The following is a 15754-nucleotide window of genomic DNA, read 5'->3' on the forward strand; positions in this document are numbered from 1 at the left end:
TATTTTTCAGCATATAAGCAACTTTTTTTTGTTTGCAAGGGTAGGGGGTACATGGCAGCTAAATTCCTTTCAAATGAATGTGGAATATTTAGTTCAGGGTTGCACCAGTTCACGAGTTACTATACTTGGGCATTATGGAGTGGGGACAATTGTTTTGGATCATAGAGTAATTAATACAGTTGTAACAGTCCGACTAAAATGATCTAGTTTTGTGCACGTGCAAAGTAAATGCATTGGCTGTGACCTCACCAATCTGCAGGTGTGTTTAGGGTAGCAATTGTGTAGAAATGCATTAGCTTTTTTGAAAAAAGCTTTATTAACTTACACCTGTTTTCTCGTACCAATTTAAATATTGAGAGACATAGGAAATTAAAGTTTTCCTTGTATGCTGTGGGTTTAAGTGTGATGGACAATTGATCATATTGGGTATTGGTTAATTAGCTTGTACAGGAGTCCAAATAACCCTTTGTCTCAACAGCAACCTCCACTCACCCACACTGTTGGCCTAGCTTTTGGCCACCTTGACACTGAATACCTCAATGCCAACGATTCCCCAGAAACTCAACGCTTCTCCAATCACAGACATTTTATTCCATGCTTGCCGAGTAAGACATCCCATGTGACTGGAAGAACTGTTTCTCATGATTTACTTACATCCAATTAACAGAAGTGTGTTTTCTCCAATTGGTCACCCCCAAGAATGAATTTTTGCAGGTGGTTTGAGGACTTGGAGGTGAATCTGCCTTTTGCCCTTGCATTTTTTTTAAAAAAGTGATGGGGAAATACCAACTCACTGGTTTCTGATCTGGACAGGAGATAAAACAGAGTCTGGGAAATCTACTGGTATGGCAGGAGGATAGGTTAACAGGCATGAAGTTAAGCAGGGACAAATGCTGCATCTTTAAGCTGGAAGACTGCTGCTCAGGTAGTGCCAGGAGGATCAGCACTGGAGCCCCCAAGATAACCAAGTGTGGAGCTGGATGAACACAACAGGCCAAGCAGCATCTCAGGAGCACAAAAGCTGACGTTTCAGGCCTAGACGCTTCATCAGAAAACGGGGATGGGGAAGAGGGTTCTGAAACAAATAGGGAGAGAGAGGGGGAGGCGGACCAAAGGTGGATAGAGGAGAAGATAGGTGGGGAGGTAGGGAGGGGATAGGTCAGTTCGGGGGAGGACGGACAGGTCACGGAGGTGGGATGATGTTAGTAGGTAAGAAATGGAGGTGTGGCTTGAGGTGGGAGGAGGGGATAGGTGGGAGGAAGAACAGGTTGGGAGGCGGGGACGAGCTGGGCTGGTTTTGAGATGCAATGGGGCAGGGGGACATTTTGAAGCTTGTGAAGCCCACATTGATACCATTGGGCTGCAGGGCTCCCAGGCGGAATAGGAGTTGCTGTTCCTGCAACCTTTGGGTGGCATCATTATGGCACTGCAGGAGGCCCAGCATGGATATGTCGTCTAAGGAATGGGAGGGAGAGTTGAAATGGTTCATGACTGGGAGGTGAGCCCCAATGTTTTATAATCTATAGTACCTGACCAAGACACAGACAGGCATAGTACATAAATTACTGAAGATACAATAGCCAGGAGGAAACGTAAGCTCATGGCCGAAGAGGCTACAAGGAGATACGGGTAAGCTCAGTGGGGAAACACGATGGTTGACTGAGAGAAATGGGAAAGAATGAAGTTATTTATTTTGGCCTTAAGAACAGGCACGCATGTTTTTTGTTTAAAACAAGGAAGTAAACTTGTAAATGATAATTTTGAGAGTGTTGAGGACATGCATACAAGGAATACAATTAGCATGCAGTCGCAGCAAGCAATGGGAAGGCAAATCACATTGGCATTTATTGCAAGGGGTGGGGGGGGGGAGGGGGGAATTACAGAATGAGGGAATGTATTGTCCCTTTCTAATTTATTCAGCCATTGCACATAACTGGAGAAACCAAAAATAACATACCCACACGCCCAACACCGTTCATGGACCCTTGAAGCAGCTGAGCAGCTATGCAGCTTAGAAGGAACACTGAACGTCATAACTGCATACAGTATTGCTAAGTGCACACCTGGAATGCTTTGCATCGTTTTAGTCTCCAGACCCAATAAAGACGTATATGCTTACACGAAAGGAAGTACTACAAAAGATCCACTAAATCGATTCCTGAGATGAAGGGATTATCCAAGTCAAGCAAATTGGGCCCATGCCTCCTGGAGTTGAGAAGGCAGACGGGATCTAACTAAAGCATACAATCTTCTGGACAGACTTGGCAGGGTGGAGAAAAAAAAAGTCATTTTCCCCTCTCTGAAGAATCTAGACAATGGGAGCACGACTCCAAACAAGAGGGTATTTAGGGCTAAGATGAGATCAAATTATAATTATCAAGGTTGTGAATCTTGGGATTTGTTTTTAACCCAAAGGGCTGTGAACATTGACTATGTTCGAGGCTATGACAGACAGATTTGCAGTATTACACAGAATTGAGGATTACGGGCAGTAGGTATGAAAATAGAGTTTAGATCAGTGATTATATGATTGCTAGTGCAGGATCAAGGGAAAATACGACCTACTCTTGCTCCCATTATTCTTTCCAAGATAAACTGGGCAACAGTAAGTAGATAAGATTTCCACCAGAAACTCATTTCAAATGCTCCACTGAAACATCTGTATAATACAAACACTGCATATTATAAACACTAAATGTTACATATAGTAAATCCTCGGTATCCTGAGTTCATGACTCATGAATTCATCTGTGCTAGAACTATGTAGCAACAAAATTCAGCATCCACAGCAAAACTCATGTATCCCTAACTTTTAACAGGTATTTTAAAACAGACTCTGCACTCAAATTTCATCATTCGTGGGGTATTTCAGAAATGGAACCCTCGCAGATACAGAGGAATGACTGTGTAATTATTTTCAGTAATGTTTACACTGTTCGGAATATTTGAATTCCCTGCACAGCACAAGATCTTAACTATATTGGCTAAACAAAATCAAACATGGACAAAATTTACAAATATACAAACACAACTAGGAGGCACATGCAAATCAGCTAAGAACACCACTGCTTTCCAGCTGACACCTTACAGAATAATGTTCAACCTGCAAACCATAAGCTGTATCACCTGCACTACGACACCATGCATTTTGAACAATTAGCTTTTACATAATTCGACACGTGCAACATTGCATTTTCATTGCGGACATTTTTAGTGCCATAGCAATGCTGATGTCGGTATTACCCTAGCCAACAAGCACGAAAACTAAATTCATAAAATTAACAAACTGTTTAAAAAGACGTAACTTAATATGGTAGCGTAGTTAAACTGTCATGGATTAACTAAAAGGAACATGAGAATTGTCACGAGGTGGAGTCAGATTACTAACACTGCTAAATCCAAAATCACATTCGAAATTGAAAGACATGAGAACACTGCAATTACACCAAAGTATCAGTGTACCTACATGAGCATTTGGCTGGGTGAAAGATAACTAAGCAGGAAAAATAGGAGTAGGCCCTCTGAATGTGCTCAACTATTCAAAAGGATCATGGCTTATCATTTAGCCCCAAGAGCTAAATCTAATTTCTCCTTGAAAAACATTCAATATTTTGGCTTCAAACCTTTTCTGTGACAGTGAATTCAAATTCAGTTTGCTAAGGAGCAAATTTGTTAATCCACGTTTGTGGCAGAAAGCACACAGATAACCAAATCTTTTATTTAATAAGCTTGGTAGGGGGGAGGTCACAAGTTAAATAGACACTTTATCCAAGATCTTCACATCTTAGGTCATATCTGGACCAATAATTTAGAAAAGGACTACATAATTAGACATGATAAAGCACAAAACAAGAGAAGAAATGGCTCTCTCCTGTAAAAGAACCAAAATGTATTCTGAACTATTATAAAAATCACCACAGATAAAAAATTGAATGGACAGTTTTATCTTAATATGCGTAAATTGGCGGAGGAGTTTTCCAAATGGCAACAGTAATATGCATTTAAAAGTATGAAATTGGTGGCAAATGACTTGGAACAATCCAGTACTCTAGGTGAATTGGATAAATTGAAGTTCTCGTGCTCACTGATAAACAAAATATATTCTACTAAATGGTGCCCATTATCACAGAATCCAAGTAACTTACTTGGAAAGTAAGCTAGGTTCATTTTTGCATTTTCTCTCGCACATCAGTAGTGTTCAATATCATTTACTCAAGAGGTTATGAATATTTGAGAAAATATACCCATTACAAATGTCATTATGGACCAATACTCAACCATTTCAGAACATTCAACATTCTTTTAAAGTACCACTGAAAAAGAAAGCAAGATTGAGAGAAACTTACATACTAATCGTTCTTTTAGTTGTGGTGTAGGAGCCAAATCAATGGCATTTTTAGAATGGCAGTTTAGTAGTGTTGGATCAGCACGATAGCTCAGCAATAAGGAACATACTTCTACTCTGTTCTTGGAGGCAGCCTCATGCAAAGGAGTAAACTGCCAGAGGTCCATGGCATTCACATAGGCACCATGCTGTGAATAGACATCAATTTTCAAAAAAAAATTTAAAATTATTTTAAACTTTTTAGAATTGCAGCATACAATTACATTGCTTAAGAGTTCAGAAGCAGACATATTAATGACTTGTTAGATATAGTAGGAACTGCCGATGCTGAAGAATCAGAGATGACATGGTGTTAAGCTGGATGAACACAGCAGGCTAAGCAGCAAAGGAGCAGGAAAGCTTGAAGTTTCGGGTCGGGACCCTTCTGCAGAAATGGTTATTCAGAAATATTAATGACTTGTATTTGGGCCAGAGTTAAGATGTCTGGACCATTTAGAAATGGAGACAGGTGATAACAGATAACCTTATTTCTTATTCCAGGTGGAATTTCTAAATTAGAAAGTAAAACAGATAGCATCAAGATAATAAACAAGTAAAAAGGGATAGTGAAATAGAGCAAAAAGCTTGATTTCAAATTCAGTAATATGGATACAAATACATTAGCTATCCTTACAGTACCATATAGGTCTGAACTAAGTTTTGTACTTTAGGAAACAAGATATTGGGCTGGGAAATGCTCTGTTTTAAACATAATGCCATGTATGTAACTACTGCATGGGTAAGTGCAAAGCAGAGCCCACTCCACTGTGCCCCAATTCTATCAGTGGCACATTTTCAACGTTTCACAAGCCATCTTTTGTAATCTTGATGTGAGGTTGTCAATTTAGTCTTGAGTAAGTGATATTTTGTACTATAGGCCTACGATCATCAGATGGATTAAAATTTTTAAAGATCCTGTACAAGACAGAGGCTTTTTGTTCCATTAGCCTATCTTGAATGTGAATGTAGGTTCAAGGCTCAATGCTAGCAAGTAATCCACTGTACCAATTTCAGACCATTTAAAAAAAAATCACTAACCTTTAATTCTCAAATAAGGATTAAATACTAACCTTAACTAAAAGTTCTGTAACTTCATAATGACCATAGGAACAGGCATTGTGAAGAGGTACCAAGTCTCTAAAATACAAAAGATTTCTTCTTTATAATATGAGAAATATTCAGAATAATTCCAATAAAATACTAAGAGACTTGTGGTATTTCTTTTGATCCTCTATAGCCCTATACTTTGCATTTTCCACTAGGTTATCAAGGTGCAAGCAATGTAAATTAAAACATCTATTCTGCATTTAACTCTCAACAAATTCTGGAACTCCTTCAAAGCCTTTACTTTTGATATTTTCCTGCCGTCTATATTCCTTGAGTCATGTGATATGGATTATTGGAGTGCACACTCGATATTTCAATTTCACTGCTGACAAATGAAAATTACACTTTCTATCATGTTCCCACAATTTCTAAATAGCTGTTGGAGTTTCCCAGCAGTCAAAGGCTGAGAAGAGAATCCAAGTTCTGCAAATGGGTCCTAACACAAATCCTCCACTACAGAGAAGGGGTGGCGAAATCATTCAGGGAATTCAAACTTGCGCTTTGAAAAATTGTTCAAAATTCTTTAGTAACAGCAATAATAATGTGTTTATATTAGTTTACAAGCAAATACAGAGCAAGCAAAGAAAGCAATACAGTTTTGAACCAACTGGTCGATTATGCTTAATAGAGTATTTTTTCTGAATATTAATTTGAGTTACTGACCCCGTTCTCGTTTAAATAGTGCTTTTTGAGTTTCATGTTCCTTAACAGGCCATTTAAAAATTACACACGCTCACCATTCAGCACTGTATTCCATTTGTAAGTGCAATTTCCGCACTTTGGATGTTTTCCACTCTAAAGACTATCAGATATAGGATCTGCAGAATGTCTTGTAATGTTACTATTAGTAAGGCTCAAGAAATGCTGTTCTAAGATGACCGAAGTATACAATATAATCTATTATTCTATTCCTAAACATGAAGATGCATTCACCTTTAAAGTTACAAGAATAGCAGACTAATATCAAGTAGGAGACAATGAAAAGACTCAAAAGATGAGGAGACACGTGGCTACAGCATCTTCTATTACTGTGCTTTGCCAAGTTTTGTCACACTAAAAAGCATAAAGACATACATATTCATTTGCAATAAACAGTAAACAACGTGCTGTGTCAGACAGCAAGTGTACACACAAGAAAAGTGATAATGGGAACTGCAGATGCTGGAGAATCCAAGACAACAAAATGTGAGGCTGGATGAACACAGCAGGCCAAGCAGCATCTCAGGAGCACAAAAGCTGACGTTTCGGGCCTAGACCCTTCATCAGAGAGGGGGGTTGGGGTGAGGGTTCTGGAATAAATAGGGAGAGAGGGGGAGGCGGACCGAAGATGGAGAGAAAAGATAGGTGGAGAGAGTATAGGTGGGGAGGTAGGGAGGGGATAGGTCAGTCCAGGGAAGACGGACAGGTCAAGGAGGTGGGATGAGGTTAGAAGGTAGGAGATGGGGGTGCTGCTTGGGGTGGGAGGAAGGGATGGGTGAGAGGAAGAACAGGTTAGGGAGGCAGAGACAGGTTGGACTGGTTTTGGGATGCAGTGGGTGGAGGGGACGAACTGGGCTGGTTTAGGGATGCGGTGGGGGAAGGGGAGATTTTGAAGCTGGTGAAGTCCACATTGATACCATTAGGCTGCAGGGTTCCCAAGCGGAATATATGAGGTGCTGTTCCTGCAACCTTCCGGTGGCATCATTGTGGCACTGCAGGAGGCCCATGATGGACATGTCATCTAAAGAATGGGAGGGGGAGTGGAAATGGTTTGCGACTGGGAGGTGCAGTTGTTTGTTGCAAATCGAGCGAAGGTGTTATGCAAAGCGGTCCCCAAGCCTCCACACAAGAAAAGGTTCTTTTAACTAATCAAATGATTTCTCCTATGGCATTGCTCTCAATGAGTTTGATGATGTTCCACATCAGGCATCAGCAACATTTTATTTTTGAAAAACTTTAATCTTCAAGAAATTTACCTCACCCCCAAGCATGAGTATTGCTGAAAACAAAAAAGGCTAGGCATCAAAGCTGTCACCCTGATGCATTAGTACCGAATTGTCTGCATACTGAGCGCAAGATGAAAAGTTCCAACAGCACATCCTTTCTTTACGAGTATTTAGGTTCTATACTATCAAGGGATTATAAAATACAAGTGCTTGGAGTTCCAGAATGAAGAAAATCAAGGGAGCTAACACTGATTTATTATTCTGAATAAACCAATACAAATTCACTTTAAAAGTGAAAGAAGGTTTTTACCTTCATGTTTTTTTACAATAGATTTTGTAACTAAACTTCAATTTTCTATTTTACATTTGCTGACAATTTTAAAGCTATGTTTAGAACAGGATTTCAATTTAAAGATGTTCAGGACAATTTTCTAGCCCATGAACTCATCAGTCAAAATAACAGTAACAGTTAATAATTTTAACACTGCAACCATAAAACCTGATCTTTGAACTCAAGGCCTTGTGAAATCAGTGTGCAGACAATCAACTTAAACAAGTTTAATTCAAGCATGATACTAATTTTTGTTTAAAGTTGTGCTTTGAAATTATAAATGTATCAAAATGATTAAGCATTGATTCCCATGGGAAACCTGGCCTAAATATTCATGTTTCCTGATCTTCAGAGACCATCTGCGATATTAACTGACTAACTCACCTAGTCCTCACCTACAGGCTTAGCCAGAAATGCCCAACAGAAACAAAAAATATCTAAAATGCCCGAGTAAGAGAACTGATACCACTAATCACACTGGCCATTCATCTATCCTCCTAAATAATGCCAAACTCTGCATATTGCTCTCCAGACTAACCTCCTTGACCCGACCAAACATTCCCCACCCATTTGCAACCTCAGAGACCCACTAAAATTCATGCTGGGCCTTTAAATTTACCAAACAGAAGCCATTATAATAAATATGGCATGCAGCCTATCTACCCCACCTTCCTCCACACCCCCTCCTTTTGCAGCAACTGAACATCCTGATGGGTATTGTGCTCTGTATCTCTGCAAAAGCTGGGCTCAGAAGATTCAGAGAGAAATGTGCAGCACTGTCAAGATAGTTGAGTGGAATGGCATTCTGATGATTGCTGTTCCTCAGATGTTCCTGGCTATCGTGTTCTGGCTCTTGGAGCTGACACTGCCTTGATTTACACCAAGTCCCTATTTAACGTTGCCCATTTTACACTGCTTTGTAACAACACCAGTTAGTTTATGGAGCTAGTCTTCCCATTTAGCAGTATTTCAGTGTAAAGTTGTTTTGTGCCATCAGATGCAATGCCAGATGATCTGATCAGTGTAATTTTGTAGGAGTCTCTCGCACGCCTAATCCATGCTCTTGCTGCTTCCTTCTTCAGAACCCTCTCTATAATAAAGGCTCTGGAGACAAGCAGTGAGAGGCAAGAAAAGCAGTTTTGATTTTAAAATCAAGGGCAGGAGGTTTGGAGAGAGCAAGGATTGGCAAGAGGGCAAGTTAAGCACATCTTACGTCACTGGATCATCAAAATGTCACACATTTTAGTTGTAACGCCACTAAGATCTTTAGGCAATTAAGGTTGACAATATTGTTAATTTTGCTGATGACTGAAGAGTCATTGTGTCTGGACCAGGGGAGCCACAAGTCACAGCATCAACAAGGAGATGAGTTTGTGGTGACCAGAATGTTTATTAAGATAGATACTTTGCAAGGAGAATCAGTAGCAAATTTATGACTGCCAGAAAGTGGGAGGCAAACAGAAAGTTACTATACTATATTCATGTTATATCTTTAAATTTGTTTCATTTGATTATTTTCTTCATTTACCAATATAGGAATAAAGCAATATAAAAGCTCTACTTAGTGTATAACATTTAACGTCTTTCTCTGCTGAGGATGGTTCTATATAATGTAATTAATAGTATGTTTTCAAATTGGAAAATGTGATTTGCCCTAGCTTCATCTTCAAGAATGGAAGTACAAATTTAAGTAAGAATCTATAGTATTTCTACTTTTTTAAAAAAAAATCATAATAACAATTTGCTGTTAAAGCTGCTTAAAGAAGTAGCATATGAGACTACAAGAAGCTGCATGCAGCAGGTTGCCAAATTCAACCCTACTTCAAAAGTAATCTGTGCTGAAATTCACAATGTATCACTTGATGACTGATTTAACCCAACACAAAAATGTCAAACTTATTTTTGTTGCATTGGATTTTAGGATTTCTTCTAATATTTTAGGAATAGAATTGTGTTCTTGTGGAAAAACTGACACAAGAAGTTATATTTTAATATTTATATCCCACCATAAAGTCAATGATATCAAGGATGCTGACAAACAAAATGCAGCAGGTTTGTGCTAGATATGCGAAGTCTAATAGTAAAGGGGTAGATTTACTCTAAGGTTTAGACTAACATGGACTGACACCTTTCACAGTTGATGGCCCTTCCCATCACATTCAAACCTCTGCACCACTGGACATGCATTAAAAAGATACTCACCCTTTATCCTTTGCATGGACATCAGCACCATGCTGAAGCAACAGCTGTACAATCTTAACATGATTATATCCTGCTGCTAGATGAAGTGGGGTAGACTGTACAGAGACAAGGAAAGACATTAGGAAAATTATAGTCTATAAAATTAGATTTGAAGAGTTAAATGCTTCAGTTCTAAGTAATTGAATTAAAGTCTGATTACACAGATCAAAATCCGCATAAATACTAAAGTCCACAATGCTGCTTCGTTCATTTAGTGCCACAGTTCTCATTGTTGCTATTCAAGCCCCACCCAGTACTTCATATTGCCCCTCCTTCCCAAAGTAATTATCATATATCTTGTTCTCATTTTCTGTGAATATTACGATGGGACCTAAAAGCATGGCACAAATTCATGCAGTTTATTTACAAAACCTTATACAATCTCAATTTAAAAACTTATCGAGCTCTTTTTCATTACAGATAGAAAATGTTACATTTCAGTGTATTGCCACTAAGAGCCTTAGGCAATCAGGTTTTTGACAATACCATTAATTTTGCTGATGACTGAAGGGTCACCATATATTTAGCAATTCACAGTCATATTTTAATATTATATTGCAGGTCAAGTTCTTTAGAGCAATTATCCTGATTGTGATACTGCATTTTTGAAGCAAGAACATAAACACTATTCTATCAGAGTGGTTTCGTCATTCCTGGACAGAATAAAAATGAAAGCTTGTCTGATAATAAATCTTTTTAAACTATTCCGTTATTCTCTACTGTACCAATATTTTATCATTATTATAATGATGATTATCATGCCCCACAGAATCTCTATAGGATATTCTGTTTCACATACAATTTCCTGCTCCAATTAAGATGCAGCATGTCTTGTTTTTCATGATTTCCATTTCTCATACCATGTAAACTTTTCAAAACTTTTACTTATCCGTTTTACTTCTCTAACATCATTGCTATCCTGTCCATTTTGGTAAATCTTCTACAGGGCAATAATTCCACAATCAAATTGCCCAAGTCCATTCAATAACTTGATATTCATGACTATTTGGTGAACAGTAACAATTGCAATTCTTACCTTTCTACCATCATTTGCATGGCAGTTTATATTCAATGGTGTAAGAAGGGACATCAACTTTTCTTCATTTCCATTCCTAGAAATAGAGCCTTTAAAATTATACACCCTTATAGGTCACTGAAGGGAATGGACTTTTAAAAACATTACTTTGCACCAATGTTTCAAAACTTCAAATTTCAGTCAAACAACTGCCAATATTTATAATCAGTAAATAAAACAGTTAACAAATAATTATACAAGTTATCAGAACAAAGTCTTTCATTATATTTAATAGACATGCACTGCAATGAAAATGCTGCAACTCACCAATAACATACTATAGTAATCTGATGACACCATATGGAGAAGTGTAACACAGCACCACTTTTACAATAAAATGCTATCAGAACTGAATTCATCTATTTAAAAGTGTACATTTAGATTTGACAAAGTTAACTGCTTTATTGCTTGAAATCAATTAAAATAAGCTCATAGCATTTGAAGTTTAGAGTTTAGTGAGTGGTGATTGCATATGCAGACTATAAGTAACTTTGAAACTATAGGACAGCTGTAATAGTGACAAAAAATGCCAATTTCATGCCTGATCATAATTAAAAGCAGCTTGAAGCAAAAATTAACAATGTTCCTGCTGACACAGGATAGAAGATACACACACGACGAGATGCAAAATTCTTGAAACAAAAAGCATGTCACATCCTGATCAGAGAATTTCTGTGTGTCAATGTCGTAGGCAAAGGAAAAGGTAGTGGTGGAACAGTATTGTCACTGCATTAGGAATCGAGAGTCCTAGGCTTGTGCCTTGTAGATGTGGGTTTGAATCCCACCACAGCAAACACTTGAATTATTATTAGACCAGGCTGGGTTTAGTTGAAGTCAGAACAAGGTTATTTTGCCCATTGTGCCCATGCCAGTCTACAAACAAAAAAAAATGGACTACACTATTAACATTTTCAGGCCATAACAAAAAAAGAATTACAGAAGTGTATACAGGAGGGAAGCTAGAGTGATTAATTTATAAATTAAGTCAAGATGATTGGGCAGCATGATGGCTCATTGGTTAGCAACGCTGCTTCAGAATATCAGGGACCTGGGTTTCATTACACCCTCAGGTGATTGCTTGTGTGGAGTTTGCACATTCTTCCCGCATCTGTGTGGGTTTCTTCCAGGTGTTTCTCCCACAGTCCAAAAGATGAGTCTATGACAGTGTACAGTTTAGGTGGATTGGCTATGCTAAATAGCCCAGTGTCCAGGGATGTTCAGACGAAGTGGATTAGCAGGGAAATGCAGGATTACCACAATATGACAGGGGGTGGGTCTGGGTAGCAGCATGTGACATTGCCCTGGACATCCCTGTGTCTAGAGCACACATTTACCCCTCCGATGACTGCACCATGCTACGGGTGTGTGTGCGTGTGCACGTGGGTTGCAAGGAAATAGGAATATAGTAGTGGTATGGGACAGTATTTGCTGCAGCCATGAGTGACAGTCCCAAAGGCTCTGTTGCCGGGTGGGTGCCAGAGATGGTTCCTCAGAGATGGAGAAGAAATTGAAGTGACAGGGAAACGATCCAGTTGTCATCCACATGGCTACGAACAACATTTAGCAGAATCATCTTTCTAGTCTGATCAAAGAATGTGAACAGTAAGGAAAGGGGCCCTCTTGTGGCATAGTGGTAGTGTCCCTACCCCTGAACTTGGAGGCTCAGGCTCAAGACCCATCTGCTCCAGAGGTGTGCAATAATATCTTTGAATATCTTGGGAGGTTGGTTAGAAAAAAAAACAGGTGAACAGTAAGGAACTAAACTGAAAAGCAGAACCTCCAATTCAATAAACTTGGATTGGTTCTTTAGCCAGAGGAAACCTGACACAGGGAAATAAAGTCTCGGAGTTAAGTAAATAGATCCTAGGTTAGTGTGGGTGGAACGGACTGCAGTATCCTGGTAAAGTGAATAACTGGGGCTGCAGAGAAGGCTTTAAACTGACTGGGTTGGGTGAATGCAGGCTTGGAAGGAAAATGATATGCCATTTATTTGGGTAGTGACACCAACATGTGGTCCCCAATGAGTGCACCTGGGTAGGTGCCTGCAGTTGTCAGTGTTGCCGAACACTCACTCAAATAAAATGCAATTTCAGCACAGAACTGGAATACATCTGTTTCCCAATCATTGTGAGGCTTCTAATTTACAAGCGATGCAGTTTCAAGGAAATTTTGCATACCTCTTGACACATCTTTTCAATTCTATTGTCTGTGCCTTATAACCCTTTATGTAATAGTTACCTGAATTCCAAGTGTGATCTTTCCATCATTCAAATATCAATTCCCTCGTATTATTTGAGGACACAACACATGACACAACCAGCCCAGCTCTTCCCCTCCACCCACTGCATCCCAAAACCAGTCCAACCTGTTTCTCCCTCCCTAACCTGTTCTTCCTCCCACCCCAAGCCGCACCTCCATCTCCTACCTACTAACCTCATCCCACCTCCTTGACCTGTCCGTCTTCCCTGGACTGACCTATCCCCTCCCTACCTCCCCACCTATCTTCTTTTCTCTCCACCTTCGGTCCGCCTCCCCCTCACTCCCTATTTATTCCAGAACCCTCACCCCATCCCCCTCTCTGATGAAGGGTCTAGGCCTGAAACGTCAGCTTTTGTGCTCCCGAGATGCTGCTGGGCCTGCTGTGTTCATCCAGCCTCACATTTTATTAACATGATAGTTTAGGCACTGCTTTGAAAATCTATTAATTGTAAAAGAATGATATTTTATAGATTGTCAATTAGTGCCGAGTTACCCCTCTTGATAAAAAAACAGCAATATAAAGCTAGTTTTCATAACTTGAGTCCATACCTTGCAGTTTCCAGCAGTTCATCCTTTTTGTATTCACCTGTAAAATGTAATTTAATTAGTTAAGTGTTTCAACAAAAATTTAACCGATGGCAATTAGAGCTGATTTATTACAATTCAAATTTCACTTACTTGGCTTTCAAATTAGCAACAAATGCCACTGAATTTACTTAAATTGTTCTTAAGCTATCCACATGTAACAGATCAGTTGTACTCAGTACTATTCCATTGCAAAGTCATTTCAAATCACTGTGTATATTGACTTTCCCTTCTTGTTCCTTACAAAATTTTTAAAAATTTCATTCCTATTCTTGTACCATATATTTTAAGTAAACTGGACTACTTTATGAATTTTCCGACTTTTAGCCTCTACCAAAGCCAGTTGTCAAGAGGCCCCTGAGAAAAATATACAACAGCAGTTTAGCAGCAAATTCACTTACCAGAATTTCAACACGTCTCACACTAATTGAAACAGAAACAATAAGATGTTCAAGCAAAAGATATCAAATTAAATAATTCAAAGCTCACCTGTTAATACAGTTTTAGCAGACGGGTCAGCTAAGTCTAATGCTGTCCTTCCATCTGCATTCCGAATATGAGGGTCAGCCCCATGTTGCAGCAACACTATAACCAAGACAATGGAGAGAAGATTGGCACATCAAGTAACTTGCATTAAACAGCAATAACAATATCAAAATAATAGATGAAATAACTCAAAATGCATAAAAAAGCTATGCCAATGAGTCCACAAATTTACCTATCAAGCCTCAGAGTGATGCTTTGTTGGCGATTTCCATTGTTAAATATTGCTATGTCTGTAACTACCATAAAGCAATTCAGGAACGAGTCTGGAGAAATTGGTGTCTGTTGGAAGTTAAGAGAAAATACTAGCACAGAAAAGCAGCTCAACTTTAAAAAAAAATACATCAGGATCCCTTGTGCTTTCTGGTTGCATTTATATTTAGAATATTAGATGCTCTTCTCAGAGATCGTTCCTACCTACACTAGAATCATTTTAGCCTGGATACTGACTCCTATCTCCTACTTTAACTAGCAATCCCTGGCTCACATTTCTTCTAAGAAGCTACATATTTATTTGCAGCAACATGTCTTCTACAATCAGGAAAAAAAATATCCAGGTATTGTACTTTTATCAATTAAACAAGAGCTTAGGAAGATAACTGTTCTTTGTGCATCACTACGGTGGTGCTTTGAACAGAGGAGACCTGCCTTTTTAAAATAAAAATTTAAAAGCTTGGGAATAACAGTCAACTGGTACATCTTTTGTGGAAATACTTCAGAATCCATTTAACTAATCAGCAATCTTTTTACTCATGTAGGATAAACGAATGCTTCTTTCAAAATTTGGTATTCTTGCATTGTCCTAACATGTCCAAGTTGAAATGCTTTGAAATCACGTCACCTTAAATGACTAGGCAAGAGTATGGAAAATGGGTTTCAGTGTAAGCAAGCGAGAGGTTAACTATTAAATGCCCTCTGGAATTAGGAAAGTGCCACAAATGCCAACCTGGTCAGCGATGCACACGTCAAAATAATTTTTTTTAAAAAATGCCATGGTTCAGCCACGTGAATTATTGTGAGCAATGACAGATCTCACTTAAGAAGCATAAACTGTCCTTGAAAGATGACAATGATTTATCAGAATGATAAGTGGACTCCAAAGGTTTAAACTAATGCCGACTACAGACTAAGGCAGTATGCTCCGGAATTTTAAAGCTTAAGTGGTGATTTGCTCATGATGCAAGATGTTGAAGAGAATTGAAAGAAAAACTACACCCCATTTTGACAAGTTATGGAGCTTTTAGGGTAGGACTAAGGGCATAGGTTCATGAAAGAGAGCCAGACCAGGCAGAAATGAAGTTAAC

General features: G+C 38.8%; 1 protein-coding gene across 3 annotated transcripts in view; it reads right to left on the reverse strand.

The window, feature by feature from the left end:
- The window catches only part of LOC125461729 (poly [ADP-ribose] polymerase tankyrase-2-like), a 60225-nt gene that overhangs the window by 27781 nt on the left and 16690 nt on the right, over positions 1-15754 (reverse strand). For all 3 annotated transcript variants that reach the window (XM_048550814.2, XM_048550815.2, XM_048550816.2), the window contains 6 exons: positions 14397-14492; positions 13872-13908; positions 11025-11100; positions 9950-10044; positions 5455-5521; positions 4347-4533 (listed from right to left, as the gene is read on the reverse strand). In XM_048550814.2, coding sequence (XP_048406771.1) covers positions 4347-4533; positions 5455-5521; positions 9950-10044; positions 11025-11100; positions 13872-13908; positions 14397-14492 — 558 coding nt within the window. The remainder of the gene's footprint in view (positions 1-4346; positions 4534-5454; positions 5522-9949; positions 10045-11024; positions 11101-13871; positions 13909-14396; positions 14493-15754) is intronic.

The sequence above is a fragment of the Stegostoma tigrinum genome, chromosome 20 (assembly GCF_030684315.1).
Source record: "Stegostoma tigrinum isolate sSteTig4 chromosome 20, sSteTig4.hap1, whole genome shotgun sequence".
In the NCBI taxonomy this organism is placed as follows: domain Eukaryota; kingdom Metazoa; phylum Chordata; class Chondrichthyes; order Orectolobiformes; family Stegostomatidae; genus Stegostoma; species Stegostoma tigrinum.